This window comes from Bactrocera oleae, chromosome 4 (genome assembly GCF_042242935.1).
Source record: "Bactrocera oleae isolate idBacOlea1 chromosome 4, idBacOlea1, whole genome shotgun sequence".
NCBI classification, from domain to species: domain Eukaryota; kingdom Metazoa; phylum Arthropoda; class Insecta; order Diptera; family Tephritidae; genus Bactrocera; species Bactrocera oleae.
The window spans coordinates 62873471-62893096 of record NC_091538.1 but is presented as its reverse complement, the minus strand read 5'-3'; the positions used below and the strand labels follow the sequence as shown (position 1 = coordinate 62893096).

The 19626-nt window shown below is 34.0% G+C and overlaps 2 protein-coding genes across 7 annotated transcripts; both read right to left on the bottom strand.

The window, feature by feature from the left end:
• Nucleotides 1-148: 148 nt before the first annotated feature.
• Nucleotides 149-9747, bottom strand: LOC138857192 (juvenile hormone esterase-like). Of its 6 annotated transcripts, XM_070109053.1 has the most exons (9): nucleotides 6372-6444; nucleotides 4693-4805; nucleotides 3043-3571; nucleotides 2836-2979; nucleotides 2397-2550; nucleotides 2138-2323; nucleotides 1504-2060; nucleotides 1139-1437; nucleotides 149-818 (listed from the first exon to the last, which is right to left on the bottom strand). In XM_070109053.1, the coding sequence occupies exons 3-9, from the start codon at nucleotides 3436-3438 to the stop codon at nucleotides 632-634; spliced, it is 1923 nt and encodes a 640-aa protein (XP_069965154.1). In that variant the 5' UTR covers nucleotides 3439-3571; nucleotides 4693-4805; nucleotides 6372-6444; the 3' UTR covers nucleotides 149-631. The 6 variants fall into 6 exon arrangements, with proteins under 6 accessions (XP_069965154.1, XP_069965155.1, XP_069965151.1 ...); XM_070109054.1 differs by lacking the exons at nucleotides 4693-4805; nucleotides 6372-6444 and adding an exon at nucleotides 9583-9747 and having other exon boundaries at nucleotides 2397-2546; nucleotides 2832-2979; XM_070109050.1 differs by lacking the exons at nucleotides 4693-4805; nucleotides 6372-6444 and adding an exon at nucleotides 9583-9743.
• A 5859-nt stretch (nucleotides 9748-15606) lies between these two features.
• On the bottom strand, nucleotides 15607-18371 carry LOC106627843 (juvenile hormone esterase). The gene is made up of 7 exons (XM_014248126.3): nucleotides 18125-18371; nucleotides 17911-18054; nucleotides 17690-17843; nucleotides 17168-17353; nucleotides 16541-17100; nucleotides 16186-16475; nucleotides 15607-16121 (listed from the first exon to the last, which is right to left on the bottom strand). The coding sequence occupies exons 1-7, from the start codon at nucleotides 18323-18325 to the stop codon at nucleotides 15962-15964; spliced, it is 1695 nt and encodes a 564-aa protein (XP_014103601.3). The 5' UTR covers nucleotides 18326-18371; the 3' UTR covers nucleotides 15607-15961.
• Between the last annotated feature and the right edge of the window lie 1255 nt (nucleotides 18372-19626).

The window sequence follows — 19626 nt, the reverse complement described above, 5'->3', positions numbered from 1 at the left end:
GAACTGGAGCACTCATGAGTTTTACACTCCGAATGTAATTTTCCCATAACATACAAGTATAACACATCAGCCGTTAGAAGAGAAAAGAAGAGAGACCAATATGAAAAGATCATATTTGACCCTGTCAGATAAAAAAGATATATTTTTACGTATTTTAATACAAATATTTATTATCGCCTTCAAAATAGGCTTCTTTCGAGTCAATACAAGCATGCCAACGCTTAGCTTGGCAGCTTTATTTAAACAATTTTTTATGAGATACACTTATGGCAATAAAAAATATCAGTAGTTAGAGTAGAGTACTGGGTTTACATATTATAATATGTAAATAAACAAAGGAAAAACTAATAATACAATAGAACGGTATATATCAGTGCATGTAATTTGTATATAAATATGTATTATCTTATGATATATGCAGTATAACTAAATTAGAAAATACATATTTTTCTACAAAAGTTCACTATGACATTAAAAACTATATAAATATATTATATATAAATGTTCAATAAAAAATCTAAATGCTAATACTGAAATCTCAACGTGCGTGAGTTGTGTACTCACTTTTTTAAGATACTACATGTGAAAACTATACAAATAATTGCTCTAATGAGCCTCAGGCAAATTTCAACTAATCCTCTATTTCCAGAATCGCATTCCATAGTTTTGCACGCTTCACGTTAAACTTGTTGTTTGTGAAAGTTCTGAAAGAATCATTGCCAGAGTTCGAAAATTCTTGATAATCACAAATTGCATCCGATTTCTGGTCAAATGTAGTGGCCGTGCAAGGTTTTAAGGCGTCTGCGCTCAACGGTTTGCTGGAAGAAAAAGGTGGGGCGTGTAATAATTGATGGGTACATATATCCAAAAACAATATTATAATCTCAGAAAAATATGTTTTTAAAGAAGTCAATCCTATATAACCGATTCCCCGAAAGATAACTGTTACCATAATTTTCATGAAATCAAATTTTTTATGGGTGACTTTATGAAAACGCAGTGAAACCATTTTACTTTTGAGCTTACTCATCTCTTCAAGTAACAATAGCATGGACCATTGATTTTATATGCGACGCCAAAATCAAGATCTGCCTGCGTTACTTGAAAATACCTTGATTATATTCAACGTACAACTCACCCATATTTGACAAAATGAACAAGATTCCGAGAAAAATGCGCGGCTAGAGCCGCATCTGCCGAGTCCTCCTTGAAGTCGGCAAATATCACTGGCGCACGGAATGTATAAATTAGATCATCACAATGTACCGCATCGAATTCACCGATTGGCACGCCACCCGTGTAAATGCTCGTAAAGCTATGATCACCTTTGTAACTGAGTTTATACAAATAGACTGGATACTTTTTCACATCGACTGTATGCACATAAGCGCGGATGGCATTGTAGTAGGGATGATGAAAGCCGCGATCGCTGATGCACTGTAACAAACACACAAATAAATTCTTCAGATCACTTCAAAATCATAGAATATCTCAAATACTCACGTCAAGAAAACCCTGCGCGGTCGCATTATCGATTACCGATCGTCCACCAAAGTACTCATTTATGACCAACTGCGTCTTTAATGTTAACTGCGCACGCGTAAACTGTGCTGGAAATTCGAGCAACTTTTCGAACAGCTCATGAAAGTTCGCATTGAATTGTTGTCTTAGCGTTTCATTGGCTAAGATTGAGAACACACGAACTGCCCCCTCACCCGGTACCCCACCGTTCAGCCATGGCACAGGCGTATATTTACCCTCATTCATTATTTTCACCGGGTGTTGTGTAAGAAATGCATGCTTGTCGCTATGCTTCTCTACGATTGGACGGAAATTCGTCATGGGATCCACATTCCAATATTTGAGTTTATCTCCCGCATTAAGTATGTCCTTGGCGTCCAACGCACGTAAAGCGCGCGTGAGTTTAACAGTGCTCAGTTCTTTCACATTACTGATATTACAAAATCTAGCGATGTCACGGGTCTGTTGCAGCGGTGCATCATTAATAGCAAATGGTACATTCGCGGTACCGCTCATTGTGATTGCGCTACGAAATAGACCTAAAAGTTGAAACAAAAACGATTTTTCTTATATTATAATGATCATAATCTCGTAGGCAGCCTTCGAGCATACTTACCTTCGGATTGACGACTCAACATGTGTAGGTGCACGGAAATGGCACCAGCGCTTTGTCCAAATATGGTTACTTTCTCTGGATCGCCACCAAAAGCACCGATATTGCGTTTAATCCAACGAAGTGCCAAATTTTGATCTTTAAGACCCAAATTGCCGGGCATATTAGCATCGTCCGTAGAGAGAAAGCCTAGAGTAAGAAAAGTCAATATTAGAAAGGAAAGTTCTACTGTTACTAATAAGTAAAAGAGCTCCATACTCACCAAACGGTCCTAATCTATAAGCGATCGAGACTAAGATAACCTCTTTGGTTTCCATAATATATTCAGGACCATGTAATAGTGGACTGGCAGTGCCACTAAACCAACCGCCACCATGCATATAAACCATAACCGGCAGCAGCTGTTTGGAGTCTGGCTAGCGGGAAGACATTTCATTTTATAGAATAACTTCTAATTCAAATTAAATTCCTTAAGCCAAAAGTGGTGCAATACAAGGTTGCACTGACTGAAAATAAAATTCCTATTGATCGTGACTTCGAGTCCGACCAAATCATCAAAATCTAATTTTTCGAAATTTTTCTCTAACCCCCGATCGTATTTTTGAAACACTTCGTCGACAATGTTTCTAAATTATGTGAGACCCTGTCATGAAATATCAGCGCAACCTGTAAAGTCCCTCTTCTCGGGTGCACTCACTTACTATTGGTCTGTAGATATTCAAGTAAAGGCAATCTTCGACGCCTTCCACTACCGGATTCGGTAGTATGTAATTCTTTTGCACACAATTCTGCTTCGGCGCGGTCGCGTCCAAAATACCCCACCAGCGTGGAAATGCTTTGGGTATCTACAAAAGTCAAGCAACGACATTAAAATAATCATCTCTTTATCTCGCATTAATTCAACGCACCGCAAAGCGCCGCTCAGCCACTGGCGGTAAAGCGTACGGTATTCCCAGAAATGCTTCGAAATTGTGCGCACCTAAACCAGGCATATGTTTGCCCTGCATACAACCCATTTCGTAAAGGCAAACTTTCGGCAAAGCCGAATTCTGGTTAAACAACGGTGCTTCGGTGGGTGGTGTGTGCGCCATTACTGTTGTTGTTGTTTGACTACATATTATAGTTGTCAATATGGAGATCATGAAAATTGTCTGCCATAAATTCGTTGATTGAAGTATGGTTGGTAGCAGGGTGGCATTCGGTAGTAGTGACACCTCTGCTGCTGCCAACGAAGCAGTCATGATGTTCTGTTTATTTTTTAATGTGATTTTTTTTTGGTTTTTGTTTTTGAAACGTCTGAGCATCAGCAGCACTTTACTTCGGCCAGGCGTTATTGTCGCCGAGATCGCGTCTACAAGTTCGTCTTGACCGAACGGATTATACCATATTTATATGTATGTACTCTTTGTTCCTTCTTTTTGTCTCACTTTCGCCAAGCTGCAAAAAAATCATACAATAAATAAAGTTCAGCCAGGCTAAATTCTTTTCTATTACATGGTTTCAAAGTGGTTAACTCATCTGCCCACCAAATTTTTATAGACAAATCTCTTACTAATCAAAATTGTATTTTATAAAAAAGTCACTCAAGACTCTTTTATTGTTTAGCTAAAGTAATTTTTTTTTCTTTTTGCATCCTACAAGTACATTTTTCTTCGCATATTATTTGCTTACCCAGAGCTATTTTAATATTTAGATCTAAAAATAGTTGATTGTTTTCAACGTCAGAAAAAGTATGTTTCAAAATCCTCCCATATTTTTGAAAAATTAGCAAATACACTTTTGTGCCGGTTTCAAAATTAAAAAACATATTCAAGCTTTTTACGAAATCCATTAAATAACCAGGATAAAAAGACGAATTGAATTCCAGTTGACTGTCTGTCCGTGCAAAGGATAACTTGAATAAAAATAGAGATATCATTCTGGAACTTGATACACATGTGACTGAGGGAGATAGACGGAATCGGACCATTGCCACGCCCACACAATGCCATTAATTTAAAACCTATAAAGTGCTATGACTTAACTCCAAATAAAGTTATAATTTGATACAGGTAAGCGCAGCAGTGAGCGACACCTGTGGGCTGAAAATGTTTCAAAATTGTGCCTTGCCCCGCCTGCTAATAGGCATTAGGCAAAAACCTCGTAAGCCATTCTTTTGAAGCCTTCTTAGACATTGTGAAAATGGTTGAAATTGAATAATACAACTATCCGCATGTAACGATTATGTTGAAAACTACTAAGTACGCCATAACTCGCTAAATAAATACATCAGAAGCATTATATTTAACAAGTAAGATGGTGCTTAAAGGTTTCAAAGAAATCGGTGTACAAATTTAACAAAGGACATGGCACCGCCCACCTTTAGATGAAATCCTATACCTCAGCAAGTAGTAGACTTATTATTTAGGCATTCTTATGTTACATTGTGAAAAGGGGATCACAATCACGTTTACTTCTCATATATTGCAATTTTTAATCCCCTCTGAATCGCTCACTTTACAGTTAATACTTAAATCGGGAGCAAATGACGTTGCACAAATAATAACTTCAAGGCATACCATTTTACGTCTAAATATTGTCGAGATCGGATCATCGCTTTTCCAGCTTCCGCATGTCAAATATGTGAACCCCAGTGTCTATGGCTGACCTTCTACCGAAAATACCGCTCAATCTGTGAAATATAACAATGAAATTAAGAGAACGCCCTACGCAACAACACCTGAAGCAATTTCCCGGGCTTTGATCCTAACAAATTGTGAGAGTATTATATGTTCGGTTACACCCGTTACACCCACTTAGTTGTTATTATTAGCAACTCGGTATACCCGGAAATTTCCGTCATTGATTAGTGCGCACTCGAAACAATTTATGGACAGGTGTTTGTGAAAAATAACTAATTATGGAACTCATTCATAAATATAAATATGAATGAATGAAATATGCTTAACACATGGATTGGTTTGTTGCAAACAATCAATTATTTGTTTGCACAACTTTCGCTATAGTTCATTGAGCTTACATCTCAGCTTTATTTTTGACTGGGTATCTATATACATATATATTATATTAATGAATGTTTGCCTGTATGTCCTTTATAGAATCGTATGCTATGCATTGGATCATTTTGTTGTGTATGAACCAAAGAAGGTATCTGTATGATCAATTTTCGATAGATAAACAAACTCAATAAAAATATTCAAAATCAATTGAATTTTTGTGTAATGTCTTTCCTTCAAATTATTTTAGTTGAGGGCGTAGCTACAGCTAGTTACTCAATATATCAAAGCTCCTACTCTGCAAGAATGAAATATACAAACTAGCTTGAAAATGCCTGCTGGTCTCTCCGCCTTTAAAGAAAACTTCTTTTATATTGACCAAAATTGGTCGTGAATCTAGGTTTTTCGTAGTGTAAGTGCTCACTTCTAATCATTATAGTAGGATTACTACTTAACTCGATATAACTTATATAGCTTTCATATTAATAATTTCAATAATAAAATAATTTGCTAACGAAAGTAGTTGCTTCAAATTCAGCTTAACTCAAGGACTGCCAACGCTTCAACAAATAGTCGGTTTCTATTAAAAGAAGTTCTATATAGTATCCCATATCCTTCACAATAACACTTTGGGATTACACATGGCACTTCAGTTTTTTGAGTATGCTAGCTTCAAATATTAAGTCACGTAATCAAACCTAACATATAGTGCTTCTACTTTCTTTTATGTTTACTTAGTAATCAATCTAACCTCTGCAAATGTTAAGTTAGCTTAGTCAGTAACTTTTCCTCTAAGAAATGTAATATGGAGCCACGCAAGAGGCTTCATTAGTAGAAATAGAATCGAAAGAAAACAATTCTCTTCCCTACCCCTTGTGATGCCGTCTTAGTGTTTTCCGGCAATCTGAAAAACTTCACTAGTTGAATGGATTTCATAATAAGTTTTTTCATATGAGAAATATACTCGAGAGTCGGTATTGAATGCTGAGTTACTTCCTCCGTCTGGTATTAATGATCCTTCCATAATTACTTTTTAAACTAATTTTTGACTGCTTGAAGTTATTTTTCACATCATTCAAACTAGTTAAGCTATAGCTCAGGTACTATAAAGTATATACTTGTAAGTTGAATATTGTTGCACTATTTCATAGTTTGAAGAAATTATCAGTAAAAGTATACAGAGCACAGTTTGCACTTCTTTTAGTTCAATTTGCAGATCAATATATTGTTATCCTTCATACCGATTCAACTCCAATTCTACCGAATATGTTTATACTTGTAGCTCTTATAAGGCAACCGTCTACTCTGGCTAGCCAAACACTTCTGATTTAAAAACTCGCTGATTTTGCTGAGTATTTAATAGGCGCCAACAGTAGTAAGCAAAAAAATAGACCAACAACACCGGCGACAACAATGAATAGCCCCTTTAGCTATTGGCCGAATACTTAATATGTGTGTGAGTATATGTATATGTAAGTTCAAATGTGTGACTTGTGTGTATGTATGAAATGTTGACGAGGGGTCGTTTTCTAAGATTTATTACTACTTTTAGTATAATCGTAAGCGCTCTACGGACCCGCATACTATAGCGTTAATGTAATTTGTATTTATATTACAAAGAAATTACTATTTATAACAATCAGGTGATAATATTACAATTTAAAAGGAATTAGTTTGATTTATAAGTAAATATAATTATTATTTTTTCCTACTCTCATTAGGTGCTAAGCTTTGGAATAGGCCTCTCTCTAACTCATAGTCATACATCATTCACACCCGCTTGCACGAAAAGCTGCACTTTCTTTGAACAGTAGTCACTTTCGCCTCGTTTGCTCACAAATAGTGGTCTATACTTATTCGTAAAGATTATACTGCGAAGAATAAAAGTTCATTCGATTCTACATAAGGAAGGAGAAGATATATATTACATTTTTTTAAAAAGACTACGCACTTGGAATAAGATTTTCTTTACATTGTATCAAAACCACTAAGGAAGGTAATTTACGTGGGTCTAGCTATGCCCACATATCTGTTTCTTTTTAGCCTCTAATTGTTCAAATATGAAATTTTGGCCCATATCTTTTCAAATCACAAAGATTAAGCTGTCATACAACTAATAGTTAAGTTCAATATTTTTATAATAAAATATAGCCATATTTATATTATCTTGCAAATATCGATAGTATAACAATATATAAAGCGGTTGTTTCCGTTTAGACAATATTACTTCAAATTCTCCATCAATAATAATATAAACAACAAAATTTTTAGATAAAATTGATCGGCATTTTTATGAATTAAACTCACTGTGCGACAGAATCGATCAAGTTTCACTTGCAATGCCGACTGGGAAACACGTGTAAACAAATTGCGGCATGCGCTTAGTATTAAATAATTCAATTTTACGGATTATTAATTATTTTTATTACGGCAATTTATTGCGGAAATGCACATAACGAGGAATTACTAGTGTAAAAAGTAATGATATGTTATAATAATGTACTCGGATGTCGGCGCGTGCATTACTTTACAAGTGTTGAAGCGAAATTCAACGCGAAGTTGAGTTGCAAGTCGTTTAGTACGAAAAAGTATCGATCTTGAAATAAATTTCATTACTTGTACAGTTAGCACCCCAGTTTGGGCAGTATTGTTAAATTAAACAGGAAAAAGCATTAACTTCGGCTGCACCGAAGCTATAATAGGCTTTAGGGTGCATTTCGTATAGCATAAAAGGGTATAAATTAAATACCTATAATTATATATCGGATTATTACATACATTTCATGTAAATAATAAATTTTGATGATTTTCATAAATTTATTGTGATTATTGCAAACATTTACTCTTAAGTATATACATATGTATTTATATGAAAAGACATATTTTTTTGAACTTATTATTATAATTATGTTAATTTATATATTATTTATTAAATAATTTTTTTATGTTCATAAAACTATTTTCATTTAATTTTGGAGATCTTCAACTTAAGGTTCACACACTAAACGAATGAAAAAAGTGTTGGTTATTTTCGGGAAAGTATTAACGGGCAGAACACCGGAACACCGAATGTTTGAGAAAATATTAGCAAGCGATAGCTCTTAATTATACTTATTTATAGGTTATGAAATACCACTTGCAATCTTTCCATCATACATGTTATGTTATTTTCCTGAAGAATACTAAAAGTCTACAATATTCACCGAAACTGTACAGACAACAGCTCTGAATCTTTAACTCCATAGTTTCCGAGAACAATAACTGAATATAGTGCTAAAAGTCAAATCAGCTGAAAATAGTAGTAAGACATTGCACTCTAGATTAGCGCGAGAAATTAAAGCGTATTTTTGTTGAGAGTTTTCGTGATATGTATATTGTATACCGTAGAGGAGCTATTTGCGAGGTTTTTAACATCTGAATGGTTAGTTTCGTCAATTTTGTAGAAAAATCTAAACCAGTTCATTCTTATCATTACGAAAGATTATCATAACAATCAATATCCAACCTCAAAAAGTTTTGAAAGTCTTAACATCTCAAAACCCTGGTACATGGAATTGGTCTGATAAAATGTTGAAAATTTAGCCTAGGATTATACATAATATAGAAAACGGAATTCCATGAAAGCTTTTTGGGCAATGACATAATACAATATTTTAAAAATATTTATATTTTTAATTATATACATACTATTCGTAAGTAAGTACGAACAATAAATAGATCTAATTAGGTTGGTATTATAGGTATATAAATGGACAAAATCGAAACCCTAACATGTCCGTAAAATTCCATTAATCGAAAATATTTGAAGTGCAATACATCTCTAACCCTTTAAGCTTGCACACGAACGTCAAATAGAGGATGGTCTACCATTTGAGCAAAAATGACCTAGGCTAGGCTGTCTTGCGATTTTTACTATGAAAAAAAATTAACAAGGAGTTTGCTTGGCATTTGGCTTTTCCAATGAAATCACGACTATCGAATCGGGGAAATTATTACAGAAGAGTTTTGGGGTGTGTACGTGGGTTTATGAAAATGATGTCGAAATTGTCCAAAAATCTAGCGAATGAGGCTGTAAAAATGACCCGAAACCGCAAAAACCTAAATTCGCTGCAGGCACTGAAGGCCATCCCAGCCAAGGCTTATATTACATATATAAGTGTTTGGAGAATTGGATTAAGCGTTGCAAGTTAAAGAACATGAACATTTTATGTGCAATTTTAAATAAATCCAACACTGTTTAACACTTTGCAAACGCCTCCACTTCAATAAACAATCATAAAAAGTCAATGTTATTCGTAAGTCACTTTGCCGATATTTTGGTCAAAAGTAAGGCATAACATAAATCACAAGTACAACCTCTTGAACAATTAGAAGATAGTAATTTATACTTTTATAAAAATAAAAATATATTTATACACATTAGTATCCAATTCAAAATTTAACACACTCAACTATAATTTCAAGATGTGCTTATCTTAAATCAATTCACCAATTAATTAGAAAAATTTAAACCAATGCGCATTCGATAGCGGCACGAGTTCGAGTTATCATTAACTGCTCCAACAAGTAAACTAGTTAATTCGGGCACAATTTGCCTACTGAAAAGTTGTTCGCTTCGTTGGGGCCTTTTATCACTGGAGCGCATAGTCGAATATCATGATCAACGATTTATGCATGTGTGTGCTTGTCTGCATGAAACGTACGTAGGCATTGGCATCGGACAGTACCAACTCATAGCGCATATTATCGCTAAACTCCATTTGTGGCACATATAGATGAGTATACTCTGGTATAGTGGTAGCAATAACTGTGAGTACTCGCCACCGCACTGTCTCACAAGGAGTGTGATACTTGTAGTAAAGCCTTTAGAAATTTCTTAATATCTTCTTACTTATTGTACATATGATTACTTTTTTATGTTACTATTTTCTATAGATATGAATGTGTCGTATGTTAGAGCATATGTGCTCTTCAGCATAACCCTCTATTGCGGGAACATGAAATTTAAGACCTACAATAGCTATGGGATTGTTAAAATAAGCGTTTCAAAAGCTGTGAAAATGCCGAGATAACAATTTTGTAAAAGAAACATTTGCTTAATATTTTTTTGTTATGATTCAACAAATGTCTGCAACAGTGTTTAGATCATGTTTTAGAGGCTCAGTAGTATCTCAGAAAAGAATTTTGTCATATCAGTAGAATTTCAATGGTATTGTCATTACTTCCGAGTTGTGGTCGAAAGTTCAGATTACGGAGAGAAATTTAATAAGAATAAGTCGAACTTCTAACAGCTGCCTCATGGAAAAATTGTGACGTATTAAGCACAAAAACAAAGCATACATATTGGTGCTTATTAATGCTCATTAGGGCAGTATGTACCTTATGACATTTTTTTTTCTTTTCTTTTTCAAAAAAACATCATAGAAGTGTAAAACTCATATGTTCATGATTTAAAATACCAGCGAAAAAAGTTTCAAAGACACTAGAACGATATCATAAATGGAAAACTTGACAAAATAAAAGAAAACGTTAACTTCGTTTGCTGGGTAGAATACCCTTCATAAATAAAAAAGTTTCTACATAAGAACTTAATTTTGATCGCTCAGTTTGTACGAGAGCTATGTATATGCTATATCGGCCCGTTCTAAACCATTTATTCGAAGATTATAGCGTTGCTTTGGACAATAACTTTTGCAGAACAACAAGAACTGTGATTATGATCGTTCAGTTTATATGGAAACTATATTATATAGTGGTTCGATCTGAACTATTTTTTGGATGATTGTAGCGTTGCCTTGGCTAACTTGACTGCAACATATGCTTGACACAAATATGTCCACTAAAGATATTTACACGCTATAAATTCAAAATATTTGATAAACGAGATTGTAATGAGCACATATATATGTACAGTTCATATATTTTACATACATTTTTTTTCTAAATATATGGGTCTATCAAATGCGCTATTCCCTATAAGAAACTGCTGATGGGTTCACCAATACACTCACATTTATTACATCAGTACTGACAGTCAAATGAACAGTAAAATTACTGTCAATGTTTACGATTTTTCCAAAAGCAAATTCTCTATACGTCCAAAGGAGACAGCATACATTTCCATAGAAGTTTCGAGAAGTTGTCGAATACTTATGTACCTGTTATTTCGTGCGATAAACCAAAAGTGTTGCGTGCTTCTGTGCAATAACTATTATTGTGTTAAAAAAATAAATAAATAACGAAGGAGTTTTCAAATATAATATACGTAAGTTTCAAATAAAATTATATTCTTAGTTAATTTTCATTGTTATTTAGGCATTTTTAAATTCCCAAATATTTTTGAAGTGGAGAAACAAGTACAAGAGTGCTTTTGAAAGGAGCAATAATGGAATTAGGTGAAAATTTCTTTTCATAATTTATTATTTAATTATATTTTTGTTGCTGACAACTTTCAGCTATGATGGATTTGTGGTCAGCAATGACTCAGAAAAAGACATGATAGTAAGCGGTATAGATATATAGTGAATCAATTCCGAGTCCCCATATGTTAAAGAGTGATGCAAACTCACACACATACATTTGTTTACATGAATTTTTGCACAAGGCTCTTAAGAAAATGATAGAAACTTTGTTCTGCGCGCTGACCAAATTTTTTCAGCTGTGACTGTCAAATGACCAGTCAGATGATTCTCACTGTTCTTGTAGGGTTATTTTACTTGAAATGTCTTATCTTCACATATGCAGGTTTGGTGCTCAGCTGGAATGCATAAAGTAAATAATAAAACGCTTAGCAATGTGGGAAAAAATTATCCAAATGAAAGAAATTAGAAAGAAGTGAATTAGATAGCAATGTTCCTATTGTAATATCATTAGACCAGCATGCTAGTCTTTCCCTACTAATACGATAACGCCGCTGTTGTGATATTGCGATTATTTCATAACTAGCACAATCCAAACCGACGTTTTATGAGACAAAATAACACTTAGTTGAGTAAGGAGGAGCTACGATTATTATATCCTAAGCAGGGTATATTAAGTTTGAAACGAAGTATGTAACACCCAATAAAACAGACATATATACAATACAACATAAATGATTAGCGTCCCTTAGTTTTTGAGATATTGCTCTAAAATTTTGCGCACCTCCATTTCTTTCCAAAAAAAACTGCTCATTTGTGGGAACCGCCGATATCGGAGCACAATAACATGTAGCTACCATGCAAACTGAACGATAAAAATAAAGTTCTTGTATGAAAAACTTTTTTATTTGACAAAATATCTTCTCGAAATTCGGTAATATCATATAGCTACCCTACAAACTGAACGATCAAAATTAAGTTCATTTAAGTATGCTAGCTTCGGTACAACCGAAGTTTGAGCATTTTATTTTTTTTATTTACAGCTTTATTTATAAGTTAGGGAAACAAGAGAGCAATCAGCTCACTCGTTTCTATGGGGAAAATCCAATTTTCGTGGTTATCCTACTGTACGGTCTGTAGAAGCGGACGGTAGATGCGGTGGTGCGTGTTCATTTACATTGTGCTCTCATAAGATAGGTCGTATCAGCTGATTCGGTCTGCGGTTTGGCGGCGGTGAGCAGAACTCATAAATAAAAATATTCGTGGCACTTTTCTTAATGTGGGTTTAAAACTCCACGTACAACGCTTGTTTGAGTGTTCCCTCTCTAGTTTTTAACTTCAATGAGACCCATTTCTAGCTTAAAGAGCACTAAAGTAAACAAGTTGCTATAGTTTTGAACAAGATTGTAGTTTACCAGGGCCTTTGCATACACAAAAATCTATTGTCGGGTGGGATTTTTATTCGAACGCATTATTAGTCTTCGTGTTTTCAATATCAATTATCGAAGGCTAATTCATGGAGAATGGTTAAATAAGCTTTACAGCATGTGGGATCACCTAGATAATTATTTACACACTTATAACTGCTGGAGAAAGTCAATGAACTATGCTGAAAAAGAAGTTACTCAGTTACAGACTGAGTTGAGAACTAATAATTAAGCTGATAATACCGAAAATGGTGCAAAATTGAAACAACAGAATAGTCTTCACAAGACGCCGTCGCAATGGTTTATTTGAAATAAAAGTTATATACTTCCAGGAATACACCTTTTTACTTTGCAGTATATGCACGTACATATATAAGTACATATACCTACATGTACTTATGTATATACATTTGTTTGAAACTCCACGACCAAATTCTCTGACACCTCAATTTAAGCACCTTCTTAACTTGCATATCGGATAACTGAGTTTCAATAGCTCCTACGCATAATATCACCGATTATATCTTACTACACAGACGAATGTATGGATGAATGCATGAGCATATAAATAATGAAAAATTGCATCAATATAAGCGCATCGCAAGTGCAACAGCAAGTCGTGTCCTTGAATATGAACCGGAATGATCGCTGCACAAGCAGTTGCACCACTTGTACATTTAAATGAACTTTATTTCACATTATTTATTTCGTTTTGATTCTTCTGTGATTATCAACTCGTTGTTACACAGCTTAGTAGTCATGTGTGCATTTGTGTTACAGCGATTTTGTCGGCTTCCCTTTTTTTGTGCATACAAATTTCAATGCCTTCTTGTAGATAATGCTCCAACGCCTGGTGCCCTTAATGTCGTAGACATGCACAAGTATATACATACTATATTTACACGCATAATCTACTCGAAGGCGTGCGCGTGTGAGCTTGAAAATTTTCAATGTCGCATTTTTATTGAACATACTCCGAAATGCTTCACGCATACACACATATGTATATATGCTCTTAATAACCCTACAAGAAACTGCTAATGGATTCACCAATACACTCACATTTATTATGTCAGTACTGACAGTCAAATGAACAGTAAAAAAATTGTCAATATTAACTATTCTTCCAAAAGCAAATTCTGTATACGTCAAACAGAGGCAACATACATTTCCATAGAGGTTTCGAGAAGTTGTGGAATACTTATGTAGCTGTTATTTCGTGCGATAAACCAAAAGTGTTGCGTGCTTCTGTGCAATAACTATTGTTGTGTTAAAAAAAATAAATAAATAACGAAGGAGTTGTTTTCAAATATAATATACGTAAGTTTCAAATAAAATTATATTCTTAGTTAATTTTCATTTTTATTTAGTCATTTTTAAATTCCCAAATATTTTCGAAGTGGAGAAACAAGTACAACAGGGCTTTTAAAAGGAGCAATAATGGAATTAAGTGAAAATTTTTTTTCCATAATATATTATTTAATTATATTTATGTTGCACTAATTTTTTTTATTTATGCATATTATTATAACTAATTTTAATTACAAGTTTTGAATTTATTAAAGAAATAAAAATTATATTATCTACTGCGGAATAGAATTTTTCACTTGTGATAGATTTACAGTCATAACTGAAAACTTTCAGCTATGATCGATTTATGGTCAGCAATTACTCAGAAAAAGACATGAGAGTGGGCGGTATGTATAGTGAATCAATCCGTATGTACATCTGTTACAGAGATATGCAAACTCACACACATACATTTGTTTACATGAGTTTTTGCACAAGGCTCTTAAGAAAATGATAGAAACTTTGTTCTGCGAGCCTACAAAATTTTTTCAGCTATGACTGTCATATTACCGGTCAGATGACTGTACCTGTTCTTGTAGGGAATATAATATAAATATTCATATATGCGTAAAAATAAGACACCATATTTGCAATTTCATTGAAACGTTATTTACAACGCCCACCTTTTGACTACCGTGGCTATAAGGGCTACAATGCAAACAAATACTATTAAATAAATGGGTCAAAAGTACAATTATGTACTTATTTATATGCATATGAATGCATTGATTAACAACCTTATTTTTGAGAAAAACGTGAATCTTTGTATTCACGTGTCAGACTAATAAGTTAATGGTAGCGGCTAGACCACACCCCTAGAGGTTAAAAGTGTTTGTAGCTTGAGATGTAACGTCCACTTGTAAATTATATTTCGAATGTACATACATATATTTGAGAATATTTTCTGGTTTTTGATAATAATTTTTGAAGCCTCTGGAGTGTAACCTTTTTCACAAAACCCGAGTTTTTTTTTGGAAACCGCCATTTTGTCAAAAACAAAATTTTGTCTGGTTCTGCGATCATTACAATAATATTAATAAAAATTTTTGGTTTTTAGATTTTAGATTATTTTAAGCAGAAAAATCTTCCTCACCGCCAAAAAGTTTTTTCCGGAGGTCCTCCTGGTAATCGGTTACGGGATCAAGGAAATACCAAATTTTAAGATTTGAGTTTGCTTGTGTATCATTTTTGGTTTACTTAATTGTTAGTAATCTCTCATTTTTATACAAGCAAAAACTTCGCAAAGAGATAATATAGAGGGGTTTAAAGACTTACCATATATGATTTTTAATTGATTAAAAAACATATGTTTATTGAAAGCAATAATAAATTCAATTGAATATTCCTCAAGAAAGTGTTTGGACTTTATTTAAGTGGCATCACCACATACCACAGATACTACGAGCAGAAGTAATAAAGACTATATGATGGATGGATTATTTTTTTTTGAATTGTTAAATATTTGGCGATAACTTAAAAAGGTTACAAAGATACAAAGTATTTTCGTTGTCATGAAGATATGGTATAGCACAGCACCCTAACGGCACGGTGGTTGAACAAAAAGATGGCGGGTTTGAATGAATGACTCGCTCTTATGAATCCGAACAATGTATATAATAATTAACATTGTATTCCGATTTAACACAGTCAAGTATAAGTATGACTTTATTTTTGGCTTTATTACCAAAAAGCAATTTAGCACGAATCATATAGTTTTTCCCAAATTCTCATTCGTTCAATATTCCAAGTATTACCAATTTTGAACGGTTCCTCATCTTTTACGATCGACAAATATTCACAATTCGGAAAATTTGAATTATTACATTTTTCGATGTTAGCAAATTCATCTGAATAACTAAAAAAAGGAAACATAACACTAATTTATATACTTATTTAGACACATATTTAGATCCACTTACTCATTCGTGGCAAAAGACTGAAACAGCCTCACATAGCGTCTAACCAAAGCTGCCTCACGAGACTTCTTTGAATAACCTTTCGACACCGCGCGTGGCCCTTCAAACAGAAACAGCGAATCATCAACGTGTGCAGTGCCAAAATTGTTTAAGCTATTTGTAAATATTTTCGAATATGAATAGGGTCCGCGATAGTCAAAATGTATGATTCCTTTAAAATCAGTGCGACTAGAATTGAGGTTATATTTTAAAAGTCTGTAAGTTGGATATATGAAATGAGCGTCACCCAAAAGCTAAAAAGGAAACAAAGATTGAAAATAATTACCTCATCATGCAAGGATATTTCATATTTATTTACCTCCAAAAAGCCATTTAATGTATCATCATTCAAATTGTGTTTACCATCCATATACTCTGTTACCAATGTATCTATCACTTCTTCATTATCGCATTGAAGAGGTAAGTCCAATGTAATGTTTAGACTTTTATTAAAGTTTTCATTGAACTCTTCGCGCAATTTCTTATTATTAGTCAATCGAAGTGCAATAACCAAACCCTCACCCTTGGAAGGTGCATTACCAATAAACCAAGGAATATCAATGTCTGTTCCAAGCGGTATGGTTGGATCTATTGGGTCATTTTTTAAGAATGCACCAGGCCAGTCGTCTTTTTCAATATTCGGACGGAATATTACAGCTGGTTGCTCAGCCAAAATTTTAAAATCATCAACAGCTCTTAGCAAGGTTTTAGGTTTGATCGATCGCAATGCGTGAACTAGACCAGCGGAACTTAGGTACTCAGCTTCTCTTACACCAACAGCTTTAGCCAATTTAACGACTTGGCCTCTCGGATCGCTTAATGGCAAAGCGAATGGTGAGTTTGCGGTGCCACTCATCATAATAGCGTTACTGAATAGACCTGGAAATTTTATCAAACAACAGTACTTCCAAATATGACGTATATTCTTTATGTCTTTATAAATTACCCTCTTGATTGTTATTCATTAAGTGTAAATGAACGGCTGAAGCACCAGCACTGTGGCCGAAAATTGTAATACGATCGGGATCACCGCCAAAAGCCGAAATGTACTTATTAACCCATTGTAGTGCTAATTTCTGATCTTTAAGCCCATAATTTCCCGTCATCTCTTCATCGTTAGTAGATAGGAAACCTGTTGAAAGTAACACAATAATAGAAATAATAATGGCATTAATAATAAGATTATCTTGGATATCTCGAAATATCTTGAAATAATAGCTATTGTTAAAAAATATTTCAGCCGAGCTTGAAAATTTGTAATATTTCAGAAATTAGCTGATCCAAAATTTCAAAGCACTTAACTTTATATCGGATATTTAATATTATTAATATATTTTTCAAGAGGTGTTCATATAAAGATAACAATTTGACAGATGTAGCTTTATAGTTATAGAGATATATAATTTTATAATGAAAAATAATCTGCTTTGTATTCAAACCGGTTGGCCAAAACATCGTTATCACTTACCAAATGGACCCAAGCGATAAGCGGGCACTACTAGAATTACATCACTCGTATCCATAAAATATTGCGGACCAAAACTCTTGGGACTCGGTGAGCCGGCGAAAAATCCACCACCGTGTATATAGAACATTACTGGCAATTCCCCACCGGCACCGTGCTGCAGCCAAAAATAAACAGACATTGTGGTTAATGTGGGACAGAAATTCCGGGAAACTAATTCGTACCAAAGGACGATATATGTTTAAGTACAAGCAATCCTCTAAACCGCTGATCGGTTTTGATACTTTGGTATAATCACGTTGTACACAATCAGGCTTAGGATATATTGCTGATAAGGTGCCATTCCATAGTTCCGCTCCTTCAGGATTCTTTAATTAGATTATAAATAGACTGTTACAATCAAACATTGCTTGTGCGAGGCATATGCTTCTTACTTACGCTAAATCTCAAATCGCCGATGGGTGGTTTGGCGAATGGTATGCCTAAGAAAGCTTCAAATGAATAGCTCTCATAGCCACTCATATATCTGCCGAGCACACAGGATAAATCATCAAGGCATACCTTCGGCAAATTGGCGCGTATCGGATCGATATTCCAACAATACACCAAATACGTCAACAACAAAGTAATTCCTTTCATTACTGCGACAATTCGATAGACTTTAACTTTTCTTTGTGAATCTAACTTTATTCAACACTTTTATACTAAACCAAAAGTAATTAGGCCATAATTTTATATGTGTTATTTTCCAAACATGTGCCTCTTCGAACATACATATGTCGTCGTTACAGATAAACAAATTTATGCAGATATTCGTAATAATTTCAAATAAATTAGCTAAACGAGCACATTTTGTACATTAGGGTACGTGCCCTAAACATTTATTTTCTAAAATATCTTTTTTAAGTTATTATCCATTATTATCAAAGCTGATCCACATTTTATAAATTTTTAAAGACATATTTTTTTACTTTCAGTTTTATATAAGTTTTTATTTTTGGTATTTTTTATTTATAGATTAATAATAAATGTTTAGTTCATTTTTTAAAATAGAACAAGTAAGAAAGCGCTAAGTTCGGGTGTTACCGATTGTTTTATACTCTTGCAACTTGCAAGGATCAAAGCCGGCTAAATACCTTCCGGTGTTGACAATATTAAAAATTGTAGCGAAAGAATTACAAATTCATTATTCGACGAAATCCTGAATGGAATTCAATCAAATTTTTTATTTTATTACGTTTCATAGACTGACTTAGCTTTATTTTTATATGGTATATATAAGGAGTAAAGTCAACTGAATGTTTGAAAATCCTGATATTAGTTATATGGGGGCTGGGGCAAGTTTTCACCTGATTTTATCCATTTTATGCATATATGCGGTATAAAGTCAGCCGGTAGTTCGAAAATCTTTCTATTTTATCCATTTTTACACTGTAATATAGGAATATCAGGAATAGGAATATTACTTCCCAAATTTGGTTGAAATCGGTCAAGCAGATACCAAGATATAGGTTTTCTCCTAAAGGTGGGCGGTGTCATCCTCACTTTCCAACTCTTGTATTGGCTCCTATAAAGCTTAATTGGAGTTATCACCCAGTTTCCCAGTGTATAGGAGTGAATTTCCTTATTATAGCTTTAGTGGCTTAGGATATATGCATATTAAACCTATTAGAGGAGGCACGCCCACTTTTTACAAAGTTTGTAAACTCCAGTTGCCCCTCCGTAATGCGATTCATTATACCAAATAACAATGTTGTATCTTATTGTGGAGCTTAATTATGGTAGTTTATTGGTTTTCGATTAATGGCGTTTTGTGGGTGTGATAAGTCTTTTTTATATTTCCATTAATATTTCCCAGATTTCAATTTGACATTCACAGGAAGTTGCAATATATCTGATGTTAGGTTGCTAACTGTGAGCTAATGACATTTGTATAAAAC